The 18691-nt window shown below is 30.8% G+C and overlaps 1 protein-coding gene across 1 annotated transcript; it reads left to right on the top strand.

Moving 5' to 3' along the window:
- The first annotated feature begins 5528 nt into the window (after positions 1–5528).
- On the top strand, positions 5529–11356 carry LOC124847426 (tobamovirus multiplication protein 1-like). The gene is made up of 11 exons (XM_088103841.1): positions 5529–5922; positions 6296–6386; positions 6475–6527; positions 7205–7297; positions 7387–7458; positions 7568–7640; positions 9736–9781; positions 9863–9926; positions 10057–10110; positions 10195–10272; positions 11115–11356. The coding sequence occupies exons 1-11, from the start codon at positions 5758–5760 to the stop codon at positions 11205–11207; spliced, it is 882 nt and encodes a 293-aa protein (XP_087959967.1). The 5' UTR covers positions 5529–5757; the 3' UTR covers positions 11208–11356.
- Positions 11357–18691: the final 7335 nt, after the last annotated feature.

The raw sequence follows: 18691 nt of genomic DNA on the forward strand, positions 1-18691 counted from the left end.
TTTTGTGTGTTAAACCATGAGTTTAATTCAATTTTGTTTAGTATCTTGAATTGAGACTGTGTAGAAATCTATTAAAAAATATGGATTTGATTCCTAACATGTTAAAAACTCTATTAAACCAACACTAATAATAAGGTATATTAGTTTCGAACCCAAATCATATTAAAAAATATTCTACGAAAATTGTACAAATTAATTTCTCTTAACAAATTTAGACAAGTTAAGTTCATAATTAAATGTTAGGTAGGACATAATTTTATTTTCATTATTTTATAAAATTTGTTGGAGTTGTAAAAATTGGTTGACAGTTTCAGAAAACTTGACAACTTTCCCCTCGTTGACTGTCACAATCTCAAGCTGTTTTTGTCATTTAAGCAGCTTTTTTTCGTCTTAAAATATAGAATTTAGAATGTAATTTTTTATTTATTTTGAATTAGACATATTAAAATATAAAGTAATTTAAATTATATAATTTGAAATGATATAAAATAAAAATTATATATTAAATTGTAAAATGTAAAAGACACAAACTGAAATCATTAAAAAAATGAATTTTTATCAGCATATTTTTTTTTAAATTTTAGTCAAAATCGCCACAATTTTCGAGAGTTTGTGTCAAAACTGCTGTACAAAAGTTACACAAAACCATCAGTACTTGAACAAAACTATTGTAAGTAATCGGGTTTGGGAACGCCAGAATTTATAGAAGTTTCGTGAATTGTGAGAACTTATAGGGGTTCCAAAATCGTTAATAATGCATATCAGATTGATTTTTTTCATTGTTTTTCTATTATATTTAGTTGATTATGATAAAAAACTGTAATAAATAAAAACAAACAATAAAATAATTTGAAACTTAAACTAAATATTATATAAAATAAACATAAACATGTTTTAATATCAGAAATTATTCAACATAAAATAATTAGATTATTTAAGTACACATTAAAGAAAAATATTTTCACTAATAATAACTATTTTTGATCTTCTTTGTCCGGTAGAAAAGCTAAAATGATGCAATATGACATTGATACTAGTGCAGTTAAAGAAAATGACAGTGATTATTTTTGCTTCAAGACAGCGGTTTCGCAACCAAGGTATATAAAGACGAGGTAAAAAGGGGTATGCATTTTGCTTCGGTCTTAAACCGAGACAAAAAGGGGTAGAATTTTGCTTCAGTTCATAGGTAACCGAAGCAGTAAAGTTTTTCCTTATTTTATTTTATTTTTTCAACAGACTTTTCGCCTCGATTCCTTTTGAAATGAGGTTGTATGTCAGACTCTACTGCTTCAGTTCCTACTTAATTGAGGTACAAAGCATAAATCAACCTAGAAGCATAAATCAACTTAGAAGCATAAATCAACTTAGAAGCATAAACTTAGAACTTACTATATCCTAATATCTACAAACTATTATACAATTGAATTACATATTTAGCCAGTGTTTTCCTTATGAGTTTAAGTGACTTCTTTGGAATTGAAACAGTAAAATTGAATCTCTGCATAAAACACAATAATTTCAATTAGTGTATATGAAATCTAAACTATAGAGAAAATAACATTCAAACCAAAATATTATTGTTTCCCATCCACTGGTAACATGTTCACGAATAGTGGTCATCATCCAATACATGATGTAGTAACCACACTCATATGACCTGATTTGTCTATTACACTACAATATATCATCGTAATTATAAAATGTTAAGTAACATCATTGGAATGGTACAAAATGTAACAAAGTATGAACTAAAATATCAAACCTTAAGGGCCAACCATGCAAGTTTTTTAGCTTTAGCAGTTGATATCTCAAACAACATCATATGTGTTGCAGGGGAATTATTAAAAAAAATTGCTTTAGCATACATTTATATAACAAAGAAAATTCAAACATTGAGGTTCTTACTAATTTATACTTGTCTAAGAAGGTTGGGAGGATACTTGTGCAATGAACAAAACCATACAACAATGTTCTGCAATATGGAGATCACAAGTAGCTATCAATGACGCCTGAAATTGGTAATAACTTAATTATCATATACTAAAATCATAAATGAAACTTTAAAGTTAACAAACTTCACTTACCAAAGTATATAAGGGAGAAAATATAGCTTCTTCCCCATTGCAAAACAGCTGGTGATGTATGCTTAGATGTCATCAAATTTATTTCCTTCGTGAGCCATTTGGGAGTCAATGAACTGATATACATAATTGAACTCCATCTTGTTACTTACACCAAACATATACCTGAAATTAAGAAATGATCTGAAATAAGTAACTTGATAAATCAATTTTATATAAAAAAGTTCTCATAAACTTATATCATCCACAACTTCCATAATTTTTGTATTGAATCTCAAACGGGAAACTAAGGCTAATTCAAAACAAGAATATATTCAAGCAAACAAATAATTACATATGTAAAATATAACAAAGTAAGCAAACAATATATTCAAAACAATCAAATAATTTCATATATAACATACAATATATTCAAGCAAATAATATATTGAAGCAAACAAATAATTATATGTTTATATTAAAAGGAAAATTTTAAGAATATTTACCTGGGAGTGTGCAAACCGGTCAACAATGGAGAATGTCCGCGTTTTAGAAACTATAAAATCTCATCACAAAATCATAATATATGGACAAAAACAAACAACACATTAATTAGCGACATTATTGCAACAAAACTAATCTTCTTTTTACTCATAAACTAAGTAATTTCTACAGTTGACTACTTACATTCTTAGCATAAACTAACTTAGGCTTTTAAATTATCTAATTACAATATAATGTATACTTTACTTGGACCCAAAAATCCACAGTGGCAAACACAACAAAAAAAATTTCACTTACCAAACTGAGGAAGACCGTGGCAGCAACGATGACGACAACAGTGTGGAGACAACACAGCGGTGAGAGCCAAGGAGGACTATGGCAGCAACAATGGCAGCAATGTGACGACAATAATGTCTTGACCGCACAACGGCAAGGCAGCAATAGTGACACTGTGGTGTGAAGCTCTTGAGTGAGAAGGAGGCAATGTAAGAACATGACGACAATGGTGTCTTGACAACGAGACCGTGGTTGGATGGCAGTGGCGGCGACGATGTTTGGAGATCTTGCGCGAGAAAAGGAATCGCGAAACAACGCGAGAACATTGTAGCGGCGACGATGACGGAGAGACAACCCTGTAACGACGGTGATTACGAAGCGACGACCCTATAGTGGAGGCGATGACGGAGCACTTGGATGCAATAAAGGAGTTTTCGCTTGCAAGGAAGAAGAACAGTGGAACAGTAGGGTAACTTCCTTCGCGAGAGTGAAAATATTAAACCTATACTGCCTCGATTATCAACTTAACTAAGGTAATACACAACTACTGCCTAGGTTCCTTCCTCCAACCGATGCCTATACGTAACTATACACCTGGTCCTTTGGGAAACCGAAGCATAAAAGGATTTTCACATCGGTCTAGAACCGTTGCCAAAGAGGTCGACAAAAGGAATTAAAACCTTCAAAAGTCAGATGGTAATCATTTTGACAGGACCTACTGCCTCAGTTCTAAGGGGAATCAATGTCGTAGGTCGTTTCCAGATAGTTGTCAATGCAGGAGTCAGGTTCATGTCAAAAAAGGCATGCCTTTTTGTCTCGGTTGGTCAGGTGAACCGAGTAAGTCATTTTCAAAAAGCTATCAAGTGAAGAGTCAGTTGCAGTTGGAAATTTATAGAACATTATGCCTCGGGTGGTTATTTAACCGAGGTAATAGGGTTGTTATGCCTCGGTTCCCCTTGAACCGAGGTCTATAAATTCGCTGAAATTACAAAACTAGCACTGCGTTTTCAAATGCTTCAGTTTTCTGCAAACCGAGATATATTAATCGTGTTAGTATTCCAATTTTGCACTAGTCAGTTCAACAATGTAGTCTGCAGTCACAAAAAACAATATTATACTCGATATATTAAAATCACAAATAACTTTAGAAAGAAAACATGTCTTAAGACTCATAAGTGCCTATATCCCGTTAGTGTTTAATCAATATATTCAGTTTTATTTATACCTTTTTTTATAAATATTTTTAGATAAATAAAACAAAAAGATAAAATACATTGAATTTTCATAAGTCAAAATCACTTTATACATCTATTCTATACTAAAAACTAAAAATTCTCACATTACTAATTCGTTTATAAATAGAGTTCTTTCTTAATTTACTAAGCCAAAATACAGATTTATTTTTTAATATTTGCTTGGGTAATATTCATGTGCAGCTTGAGTATGAGAAGTACTGGTAAGTAAAAAGTGGAGCCTCCTAAAATTACTAACTGGAGTTTGAAAGCCAAAATTTCTAGCAGAAAAACAAGTACAAAAAAATTATGATATCAGAACACAGGAATATCAGTAATTAACCTTTAATATTTCTTATAATGATTATCAGATTTAATAATCAAACACTCATTTTTTATACTGATTGGATTTATATGAACTAGAAAAATGGATCTAGAAAATTAAAAAATTAATTAATGTAGAAAATATTTTGTTAATAAAGTGGAAGGAATTTGAGAACCCCTGAAGTAAGAATCTTAAAATCCAATAAGATACATACACTGTCTAGTAAGACGATTAATATCGTTATTTTAAAAAGAAAAATAATTTACTGTACTATTATAGAAAAATAATTTACTTGGAACCGCAGGTAACATATTTTTCCAATAATATTAAAAATAATCTCTGGAAAAATTATATATTTTTTTCGTGATTAACTGTAGCTTCTTTTGGCAGAGTTAAAAAAAGTCTAAGGTAAAGGAAGATGAAGAAAGAGTTAGAAAAAAGTCTTAGTTTTTGTTTAATGAAAAATTTCGTTTTCAATGCTAACAAACCTCTACCCCAAAAGAAAAGAGAGAAAAAAAACAAAGTGAACAAAATCAGCTTCAGAAATCCTAAATTAGATGAATGTGGATGCTGCTGAATGGAGGAGCAGGGGATAAAATTGAAGAGCAACAGAAGAATGAAGATCTCCCAAGACGAGTTTCTCATCACCTGTATTTTTCAATTTTATCCTTTAAATATTTTTTAAAAATTAAAATAATTATGTTATCAATATTATCTTTTAGTAACCGTTTATTTAAATTTAATTTTTTTAGTTTAATATTTTTAATTAAAAAATTGCCTATAAAATACATAAAATTATATGTATTTAATTTTATAATTATAATAATAACATCATAAAAAAATTAATCACACGTAAAATGGAAAACACACGTAATGGATCTGTTTTGATCTACATAAATATAAATAATAAAAACTAACAATAATAAAATTATATTTATAAAAATATCTATTTTGTAGGTAGTTTTTATTTCTTTTGTTAGTAGTTTATTTCTGACGAAAAGGTCAACCCGAGACATGTATCTTTGCACTGATCGATCCGAGGAAAAAGATAAAGTCAAGTAAAAATATAAATCCTTTAGGTCGGTCACAAACCAAAAGTTGTTGTTACCAGTTTCGCATCAAATCAATCATCTTCGTCTAATCCCTTCTCAAAAACCAAAGCAAAGCATGTCTCCTGCATAATAAACGAATATGCCACCACGCTACACGTGTAACACCACCCAATTACGTGTGCAATTCAGATCTAGCCACGTGACATTCTATTAATTTCCGTGGAGTGCACCGAAAACAACTTCCTCCTTTTGCTTCCCCTTTCTTCTTCTTCCGTGTTATTAACTCCTTCGTCATTCCCAATCCTATTATGGCATTTGGGCTCAGAACGAAGAGCTTTGGGTTCATAGAAGGAGAGCCTCAGTTTGTGAGTGCATTCCAATGGTGGAACCAGATTGATGACTCGGATCAATGGCAGAGAGGCACTTACTATGCCCTCTGTGTCTCTTATACCTTGGTCTCATTTATTGCCCTGGTTAGAAAAAGGCTCAACTTTTTTCAATTATTGTTTAATTTTTAATCACTTTTTCCCTTTCTTTTTGGCTTTGGTCTGAACTTATTATTTACTACACAACGGGTCTCCTCAAATCTCAAAAAAGTTTAAACTTTAACCCCTGATCAGATTTATTTGATCCAACACTGATGTTTCTCTATATGAGGGTCATTGTTTTGCAACCCCTATGAACTCTGAACGCGTAGGTTTTCTTCGTGCAGAATGTGAATGGTTTTCTTTTGCTGCTTGAGATGTGAATTGTGTGGGAATTTGGTAAAATATGGGCTTGTAGCTGTTTGTGCCCTAGCCAGTTTTTTGCAAAGGAAGTCATAATCGTAATCTGTTTATTTCTCAGGTACAACTGGTGCGAATTCAAATGAGGGTACCTGAATATGGGTGGACAACGCAGAAGGTTTTCCACTTGATGAACTTTGTTGTCAATGGATGTATGTGAGTTGTGAATAGTTTATAAACAGCTCTGTTAGCTTATTTGTTTTTATTTTTATGCTTGATGAATCCATATTATGTTTGCAGTAAGGGCTGTCCTTTTCGGTTTATACAAAAGTGTTTTTGCAATAAGACCAAAGGTATTTTTCTGTTCTTAAATCTCAACTACTGTAATTTAAGCATTAATCCCATTTCTTCATTTATTGCTTTTTTGGTTGGTAGGTTAGGGAAGTAGGATCAAAGTAGAGCACATCGTGTCTTTCTAAGCTTGTATTTTGAATGATTGAGTTTATAATGGATTATGAATATAGTTAGTTTTATCAAGATTTTTTATTTTGTCTGTTGATAAATATCATGACCAAATAGTTTTCAGTCAATTGTAATTTCTTGCCCCGTTTTAAGAAGCCCATTACACATTTTTAGTTTCTACTATGACTTATAAAACAAGTTCCGATCACCCCCCGAATTAGTGTGTAGTCCAAGATCATTATAAGCTATGGTCATGTCGAATTGTAGCCTGCTTTTATTTACTCTTCATTGTAAATTGAAAAAAACTTAGTTACTAGTTACATGGAGTTTGGTCTTAAACACATGATGATCCATGACGTAGGACCATGCAATATTCCCCTCTCCCCCTAAGAATAAATAACAAATCAGTTTATAAGAAAATTAGCTGAATTTCAAATTTACTGCCCTTCTGCTAGGCTTTCATCTATCCGTCTTTTATTTCAACCTTTATTTTTCCTTTGCCCATTCAGATTACCCTCCTTAATTGTTTCTTTTCATGTTCTGACTTATTATCACATTACGTTTATAGGCACTAGAGCAGGTGTTAATGGAGCTTCCTGGTCTTCTGTTTTTTTCTACGTATACATTGCTTGTCTTGTTCTGGGCTGAGATATATCACCAGGTATGTTTACTTTCTTTTGGGAGAACTACATTAACAGTCATTATTTTATGGTAAATTATATTATCTTTATCTGTCTCGAATGTATTCAGGCAAGAAGTGAACCCGCACAGAAACTTAGGCCTGCTTATTTTATTATCAATGGTTTTATTTACTTGGTACAGGTAAGTGCACAATCTTGATTTCCATGTCCACCATTCTAGTCCTTAAAATAAGTATTCTTACTTGTTAATATAATGATTTTATTTTAATCATCTCGCCTGATAATAATAGATCTGCCTCTGGATTTACATGAGTGCAAGCAAAACTGCTACAGGCTTGGAAGCTGCAGAACTCTTTCTTTCAGGTTATTTCTATCAACATTATTTCTATCAACATGACTTTTGTTGATGTCTTTTTTGTGTCAATATTTAATTTTCATCTTACCCTCAAATAATGTTGTTGGAATTCCTCTTCGATGAAACATTTGTCATAAGAATCACAACTTTATACGATTGATGAAGAGTTTTTTCTTGAATTGGGTTTTTTCATCTCCTATAGGGAGAGTATTTCATTCTATTCAATTCTTTCAATCTTCTTAAAAGAAGAAAGACAAATCTTTTACTCAAATACTTTTACATAGTGCCTCTATTTTGCCCTCATCCAGGAGGGAATTTCCTGGACCGGAGTTCTAGGAATATGGGGATACGATGAGAAGGGCCACTAATCTGATCAACATCTCACCTTCAAATAATGGAGTGGATGAGAAGATATCCCGATAAAGTATGATATAGAAAGAAAACCTCTTGTGAGTATCTTTGAGTGTAAAAGTTTTCTTCATATTCTCATAGAGATGAACTTTGGTTTCAAGTTATGGGTCTCTTCAGAGAAGTGAATTGTTCGAAACAAATATATGGTATGTTTGAGGATCAAACAGTTCAATATATCTGGGAAGCCAAATATTAAGGTAGTTCAGAGACAAAATCCTACTAATTCTGAGAGAGAAAATTTTCATACGGAATAATAGACAGAAAAACATAATCAAACAGAGAAATCAGATGCTAGAAACTTGAAGAAACAAATTACACTCTTGATTAGGTAAATGAAGATCAAGATGTAGATAACCTTCAAACAGGACAAGATCAAAGCTTTTGATTAGATAAACGAAGATACTTCTCAAAAGAATATGTCAGATGAAGGGAAACTTCACAGCTTTGAAGAAGCCATTGAAATAATGACAAATGGTCGCATGAACATGAATGAAGAAATTCAATCCTTGAAGGAGAACTAGTCCCATGATTTGCGGTATTTCCAAAAGAGAACGACATGGACTTGCGGTATTTCCAAAAGAGAAGAACATGGACTTGCCAAAAGAAAGAAAAGTTAAGACAGATTTTGAAGAGATTTTTTTTTACCAATAGTGAAGAGATTTTTTTTTACCAATAGCGAGGATGACATCTGTTAGTGCTAAACTAAACTTGGAGATTGAAAAACTTGATGTTAAAACTAATTTCCCGCAGGGAAACTTGGAAGAAGAAATACAATGGAGAAAGTTAACCATCTATTAGTGCTAAACTAAACTGGGAGGATTACATCTCAAGAAGGATTTGAGCAAGTCTTTTGCCATGAAAGATTGGTAAAAAGCCATATATTGTTCTGAGATAATAGATTATTATCAAATCCTAGAAGCTTTGAAATGGACACAAGGGTCCACGCTTAAGATTTAGATATGGCAATGGATACCATGGTATCTAAGAGGAACTACCAAAAGGAGTTTGTATTTTGGTAATGGAAATTTCACGCTCATTGGATATTAAGATTTAAATATGGCCTAAGATGTTTATTCCAAAAATCTATATTAGGTTATTTCATTACTTTTGAAGCAAAATACATTTCTACAATAGAAGTGTGCTAAGAAATGCCATGGATGAAGAATTTCCTAAGTTAAATGGACACAATCAATATGATTCTGAGGTGAATTGTGATAATTGAAGTGGCGTCTATCTAGCCAAGAACATATTCCATTCACGCTCTAAACACATCATATCATTGGATATGAGAAGCTTTGAAGATAGAAAGCATCAATACAAACGTTAATTCGTTTGAGATAGTGACCGAGACAATGCCAATCTCGAAGGACTGCATATTGGATATAAGAAGCTATGGGTGCGAAGAAAGGTGGTTCCTTTTTCACATATTTGGTGAGAATTGAGAGATGCTCATACAAGATGGGAGATTCTTCACGAGATTCTTTGAGAAAGAGAAAATATTTGTATTCTTACTCTTACTCTTAATTTTTTATTCTGCATGGTGCTTATTTTGCATGCACAAACAGGGGAATTTGGTCTGTACTAACACTCTTAAAATAGAAACTTGAGAATATATAAATGGATTATTGCTACAAAGAAACTTCATGTATAGTTGTTTGGTATTGGGACCTTTACTTTAATGTTCTTTTGCAGTTATATCATTCTTTGCTGCTCTTGGATTTTTGTTGTACGGTGGAAGGTAAGCTAACTAAGATGTTGTCTTTCAGATGGCACAATCCTTTGTTGGCCATTGTACACTAACCTTTTCAGGATGGCGTAGGTTGTTTTTCTTATTGAGGCGTTTCCCCATTGAATCTAGAGGCCGTCAAAAGAAACTTTACGAGGTTATTTTCTAAAGTATTTGTTGCTTCAGGCTTTTCAACCTTAGAGAGAAATATATCCTTAAACTGTGTGAGGGAAAAACTGTATGCTTTAAAGCTCTTGCTGTTTGTGACTAACGTTTCACCATGGCAGGTCGGGTCTGTTACTAGTATTTGTTGCACTTGTTTTCTGATAAGATGTGCTTTGGTGAGTTCCTTCCCATTTAAAGCTACTGTATTTATTTGAAGTTATTTTTTTCTGACATGATGTTTGTTTTCACCTTTGATGTAGCTTGCATTTTCTGTATTTGGTAAAAATACAGATCTTGATGTCTTGAACCATCCCATTCTTAATCTGGTTTACTATTTGGTAAGTCAACTTATTGTATTTCTTAACCAGGGAATCATATTTAATTGTTGCATTAAATTTCTCTACTAAACCAATGACTACAGAAAAAAGGGAAAATCCTAACCGGTGGGCTCCAGTTAAGGAGTAAAAATAGAAACTTTTCACACAACATAAAATGCAAATGCTAACCGGTGGGCAACTTGTTAAAAGGAGTAACATCTTAACTAGTGAGCACTTGTATATGTTGTAAACAATGGAAACTTTTCATTAGTGTCATTAATGCTTCTGAACTGTGATTTTCAATTCATTCCCTATATGAATTTTAATAATAATAAAAAAAAAAGTAAACTTTAAATAGTTCACTAACTGTTAGCATAACCCAACAAAAAAGGACAAAGTCCTAGCCAGTGGGCACCTGTTAAGGTGTAAAGAAATGATTCTTTCATTAGAAAGTAACATTAATTCCCCTTTTTTCAATGCATTTCTAATATAAATTTTAGCAAAATCTTTTTATTTTGAATTTTCTAACTGCTACCAAGACCAGAAAAGTGTTTCTTGACCACCTTATGATTTAAGGTTACTATTTTATTATTATAGTTATTATCAGTTACTATTTAAATGTTTAAGTGCATACTTTCTATGATATGATTTGAGATCATATACACCTAACAATGCATTTAATTTAGTAGCATCATATCAAAATGTCATGTGACATCCTCCAAGAACATAATATTTTTGACACAGTAAACAGACCAGAAGGATTTCATATGATCAATACAAATATAAACATTTGCTTAAAATTCCCTTGTATTCTGATTCTGAACCTGAATGGTTCTTTCTCCCTGGATTGTTCTGTACTGCAGATGGTAGAGATTGTTCCCTCAGCGTTGGTGCTTTTCATACTGCGAAAGCTGCCCCCAAGACGAGTTTCTGATCAGTACCACCCCATTAGATGATGAGTTGTGCACTTAAAAGCCTCCCACCAACAGTCAATATATGTTCCTTTACTCTCTTTTTTTTTCTACATATCTTCAGTCTGAGATGGTTACCTGTTCTGTATATTCATAATTTCATTTTATTCAATTAATGGTGTTTATTCTCTAAACTACATCTCTTTTCTATTTCTGTTTTTCTAAAGTGAAAACTAGCATTAAAGAAATCGTGTCCACCATCTAGCCTATGTTTTACTATTACTATTAATTATGATACTTGGAAACTTTAAAATCTTTCAGTAAAAATGAAAATAAGGTTCATGTTAATAAGGTTCAATAATCATAACTATTGCGTTCTTGGATGGAGATATAATATACCAGTATATGTACTCTTTCCTAAAACTTACATGCACAATTCTAATTTTATTATGGTGAAATTAATCTAATATTGAGATAAAATTTAAATTGATCTTAAAATAAAATTAAAAGTAAAATAAAAGTATAAAATATGTACCCCGAATAAAAACGCATATATGTATATATATATGTATATATATATATATATATAATATACATACCAAATATAGAATCTCCCTTTATATAACTCTTTTGTTTAACCTTTATATAAGCACACAATTTATATATTTAGATTATATTATAATTTAAATATGTAAATAGAAATATCTATAATTTAAATTTACAACATAATTACATTTAGAATTTTATTTAAATGTTTTTTATTTTTTAATGTTATTTTTGTGTAATTTAAGGATTAAAATTTAGTCTTTGTATAAGAAATTAGATTATAAATATGTACAAAGACACATTTCTTTTTCATATTTTCTTATTTTATAAGATTTTTCATAAAATGCGTTTACTATCAACATTTTAGATGTTTGCAAGACTTCAATTTAATCTTTAAAATCTAAATTTAAATTCTTGGAAGAGTTTCTTCCCAAAAAGTATTTATATTTTGAAATAATCCTTAAGATTTTATCGTATAAAAAACATTATAGTAGGTACTTACTACTTAGGTAGCTGATTGGTAGAGTTTTAAAGAATCTCGTGATTAAAAGTGTGTTTAGCAAATTAAGGAAAAATATTTTAAAGATATAGATTGGTCTTGTTCTTCGGCCTCTATATTTACGAATATTATAACCATTTTTCAAGATAGGTTTATGTTGTGGTACAGAGATATGATTAACAAAAATTAGTAAGCTAGGAAAAGTAATAAAATCTAAATATGTTTGTTGGTGGTTAGTCATATGTGCTATCTTTTTCAACAGGTCTAAAGGTCAAATGAAAGTTCTAATGCATACGTCTATCTTTGATGAGAATATTTGAAATTAGCAAATAGTGGTTCTTATATTTAGAAAAACATTGTTAAAATAATATACCAACTCAACTAATTTCAAATCTAGATTAGATGGGAATTCGATATTTTGGTACATAAATTTGCTTGTTACATGTGAACTCTTTTATTAGATTTATGTAAAAAAAAACCATGTTTCCGAAAAAAAAAGTGATCTTTTATTGTTAAATTTAAAAATGTGTCAAAATCTAAATATTCACGTATAAAAATCAAGAAGATTTAAAAATAGAAGATAACATAAATTTTCATACGTGATAAATTTAGATTTTAACATTGATAAACATTTTAACATATGATAAACTTTTACATGTGACAGTAGAAAGAGTTTAGAAAATAAAGATGTTAATAATAATATAAGTTTTGTTATTTTTCACATCAAATTACGAATACCTTCTTGACTTAGCTACCAACTAATCTTACCTTTTGTTTGCTATTGGAGTTAGAAATACTATTTTACTGCTTTTTTTTAAATAGACAAATACTTTTGTACATTAAAGTGTCATTAATTTGCAATTATTATTAATTTTTTAATCATATTATTTTTCTTAATTTGGAGATTAAATAATGAAATAATAGTCAACATCATTATTAAATCGGTCAACATAGCACTAAAATAGTAAAACATGTAATATTATAAATATAAAAAAATATGATATTTTGAGTTATTTAAATAAATCAGATATAATCTACTACAAATATTTTTTTAAGAGATAAATATATTTTCAGTTCTTGAAAAATTGAATTTCGTAAATTTTAAATTCAAACTTTCATTCTTAAACTTCTCTTGATAATAACAAGATTAAAGATTTTGTTGTGGTAAGTAAACGATCTCTCCCTCTTCTTCTTTCCTTCTTTTTTCCATAACCTTCTCTCCTCCCCTTCCCCTGCCATTCCCTAGCCCTCCTCTCAATCCAAGGATGCAAAGTTCTGTTCAAAACGAAGTGCAAAGTTGCTTAGCATGCTTGGAAGCTACACATATGCATTGCTCATTGCAGTCAAGGCATAATTTAGCTAAATTTGTTTTTTTCATTTACTAAGCAATCAAATGTATCAACTTTTCTTCTCATCCAAATGAATAAGACAAACAAGAAGTTCAAACTTATATGCAAATTTGCATTCCTTTATTATAATTTATGCATGAATTGAGATAGAGATATCAGCTCTCACCGTCTGAGGCCAAAGAAATAAGAAAAACACTCTTACATTATAAACCAACTTAACTTAAAGCATACATTCCACACAATAAAACTCAGTACGTAATATCATAAGGTCCTTGCTCATAACTTAGATGAATTCAAGCATTGGCCAAAAGGTAAGCCTCAATGACCTTGAAAAGAGCATCGCTCTTGGCTTTACCAGCTTTGAGCTCATCTTCATTGGGAGGAGCATCTCCTTTGCTGTGATATTTTATCCTCAGCTTTACGACTGAGCCTCCGTTGGGGCCATCACTCAGTATGGTGTCGATGGTGATCTTCTCTGCAGTGTCTGGCAAGGCAGCACCTCCAACTATGCTGTAGTTGTATCCCAACTTAGCCTCGTCTATTCCTTCTATTTTGTGCAACACAAACTTTGTCTCTCCATCTGCTCATTCATATACCAGATTCACATTAATCACTTATTTTTATAACAGAAAATGTAAAGAAAATAAGAGAGTGTTGACCATGGTGTACTCGAGGACAAGAAAAAGACTTCTCCTGTAGGGGAGGTGGAGGTATAAGAGTCATAGTCCTTTGTTTGAGGGGAGGATGTTGGATACAAACAAAGTCCCACATCGGATAAAATAAGAGATGGACATGGGTTTATATACACATAAGATACCTCCATTGATAAGAGGCTTTTTGGAGTGGTACCTAAAGCATGAATTGTTGGTGTGTTGGTATTAGTAAATTAGACTTGACTGGTTTGAATTGGTGTATTTGACAAGTTGGGATTTGTTATGATTTGTGAAGAGAAAAGAAAAAACCATTTGAAACATAAAAGAGTAGATTTATCACTCATTTGAACTACCTTGTAACCTTGATGTGTGTAATTTTGAAATGGTTAGTAGAGAATGCATTTTTAACTTGGTAATTTTGGTTTTTATCTATGAGAATGGAGAAAAATGCCTATAAGCCTAGGAAACAGATTCACCAATGTGTCATGAGTTATGTGTTATGCCCTCTCATTGGGTGATTCACTCACTCTTTAAGTGAGTACCAAAATTGAGTTTGGTAGAGAGACAAGGGAGGTTTCCTCTCTAGGTTATCAAACCTATCGTTGCGCGAGTTTGTGATTCCTATTCTTAATTATTTCGGAAAAATTGATATTTTCATTTTGTTAATCATTGGATTGAGTTAAAAAATTTTACAACTGGTCCTAATCATATGAATCTTTAATTTGATCGTTGGAATCTTTGATTAGAAGTATGTTGGATAGAAAATTCATTTAACAATTTTGATGTATTTAATGGAAACTCTAATCTTATGTTAATGTAATAAAAAATGAATAATGAATAATGAATAATGAATTATGAATATGTAATTTGGAATAAATTCAAACTCGCTTATTACGGGTTGGTAACTTAGTGAGTCAATCCAACTTGGCTCATTTATTAGCGAGCTGAAAAAATTTAAACACAGCTAAAAAATGTTGATTACAAGAATGCATTGAAGTATCAAATGCTAGCCAAGCTTACCGTAGTCATGGCAGCGAAGAGAAAAATCCAAGAACAACCCTATATGAGAAAGTTCTGAAAATGCAAAATGTTAAATGTGTAGTCGTGTGGTATCAAAGACTGATAATATAAACTAGAATAAACTCTTAATAAATATGGTATCATCACTAGTGTAAAATACACTTTTTATATTTGTTCAAATAAGATAACTTTTTTTACCGACAGAACCAATGTAAAAGGTTACACTAAAAAAATGAAAACTTTATATACCCCTGCTTTTATACCTGTTCGAAAACTAGTATAAAAAACATTTTTTAACCAGAGTAAAAAGCATTTTTGACGTAGTGCATATCATATCAAGAGAGGAAAGTAAAAGAATTCATAAGTGTATAAAAGAAAAATCATTATATAATAGCAAATATACCAATGAAATAAAATAAAAAACAAAATATCTAATTATAAAATATTTATAATATCTAATATTTATCTTTTTTTTATTAGAAATTAAAATCATTGTTGTTTTTCCTATGTCATTTAATCATATACTTAAGAACACTTAAAATTCATTTAGTAGATAAATTATTTTTTAAGAAAATTCTTAATTAGTAGTTTCCAATATTCTTTTGTTTGATTCCGAATCCTATTTATTTAAACCGATGTAGTGTGATCTAAATTGGTCTTCCTCCACAATCATAACCATTTTTACCTTTATCTATTTTTCACCACCATTTTCTCATTTCCCGTTTCTTTCTCTTTTAGGATTTCTTTACCCTTCATACTCCTACTCAAATAACATTAATTACATCTAGATGATATTTAGTAGTTTTTAGTAAGACAAATTCTTCTTTCAAATAATTTCAAATTTTTTTAAATGAATTTAAAGTCATGATACTAATAAACTACTTTCACTATTTTCTTTGTCTTACTTCTTTTTACATTTTGATTTGAGTTATGGTGAAATTTTTAGATAACATATTGTTTTGGGTATAGGGTTGAAATCCCTTACTCAAAGCACTATAGGTTGTCTTGAAGACCGGACAGACTCCCTAGTTGTTCTCCATCTTTCAAGTCGTGTTGCTCATTCTCTCTCCTCCTTGTTCAAGTCGTGTGGGTGGGTAGGCACTCTAACACTCAAGTTAGTAATATAACCGAACGGTTGACACAACAAGTAATGCATATATTGTGCATCGTCCTCTTATAATAGTTGTGATGGGTCTTTACCTTTCGTTGACCTAATAATGGTCCAATCACACCTTAATCTACATTAAGGACTTAATGAGTCATTACCACTTGATATGACCTAGGTGAATGACCATGGGAAGACTTCCTAAAAGAACAGCCTGGGAGGATGGTGGACGACCTAAAAAGATAATCATGAAAAAACTGTACAGAAAGACGACGATGGGAGGACCAAACGGGAGGACAGCCATGTGAGAGGACCGTACCGCCATGTGGAAGGATGGTACACATATAATCATCTTACACCATAACTTCTCAAAAATCTAACTTTCTTAATTAAATTTTCATTCTTACCGTCCATAAATTATAGTTTCATCCATCAAAAAGTAAAATAAGTGAGAAATTTTTTTCCATACTACAGGTCCCATAAGAACCAACATATATGAATCACAAGCACGAAACCAAATGAGACCACAGGTGCTTGATGGAATCGGCAATGGCTGTTGCATCCATGGTGACAAAAGAAGCATGGGAAGAGAAGGGTTTTGCTACGTTGGGTGGGGTGTGATATAAAAGAGAAGTGGTGGAAAGTAGTCAAAGGTGGAGGGAGGAGAAAAAAACAACTAAGATAATGACAAGTCACCTTCTAAACGGTGTTAAAATCAATTTAATGAAATATAATTAGGAAAAAAAGCAGCATGAAGTGTAATTAGTTAAAGCATAGAGTACCATTTAGTACAATATAGAAAAGTATAATCTGTTATAATATCTTTTTAATTATTGGCAAGCTTATAAATTTTTGTAATAAAATAAAAAAAAAACATTACGTTAGTTTAAAAATATATATTATATTGATTTCAAACACTAATAAATGATAATTAAGTTTCTAAAAGTGTAATATGTTATAATTAATTTCAATTATCAGAAAAATCAAATTTTACATTATTACTCTGTTCAATCCAATTGTCAACTACACAAATTAGCATATATGAAAATCACAAAACATCACTACACTATCAAACGATTTTAAAACCTAAGAAATCTCCCTAATCAATTCAGAATTAACACTACACCATGAATTTATTTTCCAAACAACCAGTTCAAACATAAACTAATTTTACCACTCAAAACTTCCATTACACCAAGGCTAATAATCGAAAACAGCCACTGACTTATATTTCAACTTAAAGTTTCCTTTAACCAAAAATTTCCAGAAACTTAACATCACAAACCATAGAATATGCAAAGTTTTGAAAAAGAAAACGTGATTTTATAGCTTATTAGTTTGCACTGATTAAACATATACATAATTTCTTAACATCACAAGATTTATTCCCAAACAATGAGTCTATTAAGGGATATTCACCAGAGACACAATATCAATGAAATATGAATTCAACCATATAAGGGGTTAATATTATTCTTTATAAAAACTATTAAGTTAACGAATCTTTCATCTTTATATAATACTCTATTTTCACATTTTTAATCTAATGTGAGACTTATATTCACACTTGGATTCCCATTACATGTTTCATAGAACACACATTGCTAACCATACCACAAAACACGTTCAAACACATCAAAGTTGCTGCACATTCAAAAGCCAAGACCAAATAATGAGATGTAGTTGACTTAAGAATTTCCACCTATAATTAAAGTAAAAGGCAATGAAACTCACCCATTCGAAAGTAAAACTATAATATATTTAAGTTATAAGAATAAATAAAGAAATAGAGGAGATGTATACAAGTTATAACAAAGAAAAACTCACGTGCTTACAATTCAAGTCTGAAAACTTACTGTGCATGTTGAAGCCAAACAGGAGAACCTGCTTCATTAATTAAATATATTGCTTTGTCACCAAAAATGCAGAATGTGAAGCCTGTTACTCCGGATCGGGTCACGTACGAATAGTGTCTATCCACAACCCGATTTACTGGATAAAATTGTACTCACTATCCGATCCGCTACCCACATGGTATTCGTTTAGAAAATATTTGCGGGATTTCAAAACCCGCGGATATCCGCAAAAAATTAAAAAGAAATATATTTTATACATTTTTAAAATAAAATTTAAATAAAATTATAAAATATAAATTAAATTAAATTAAATTAAATATAAATTAAAATTTAATTTTAATTAAATTCAACCTAATAAAATATAATTTAATTTAATTTTTAATTAAATTTAATTAAAATATATATAAATTAATTTTTTTTTATTTTTTGCAAGTACTCGTTGTCCCTACCCTTTTACACTCCAAACACAAAAGATCTTACCAATAATGTCCATGGTGTCAC

The sequence above is a fragment of the Vigna umbellata genome, chromosome 1, assembly GCF_029865625.1.
Source record: "Vigna umbellata cultivar VRB3 chromosome 1, Vumbellata_1.0, whole genome shotgun sequence".
Taxonomy (NCBI): Eukaryota; Viridiplantae; Streptophyta; class Magnoliopsida; order Fabales; family Fabaceae; genus Vigna; species Vigna umbellata.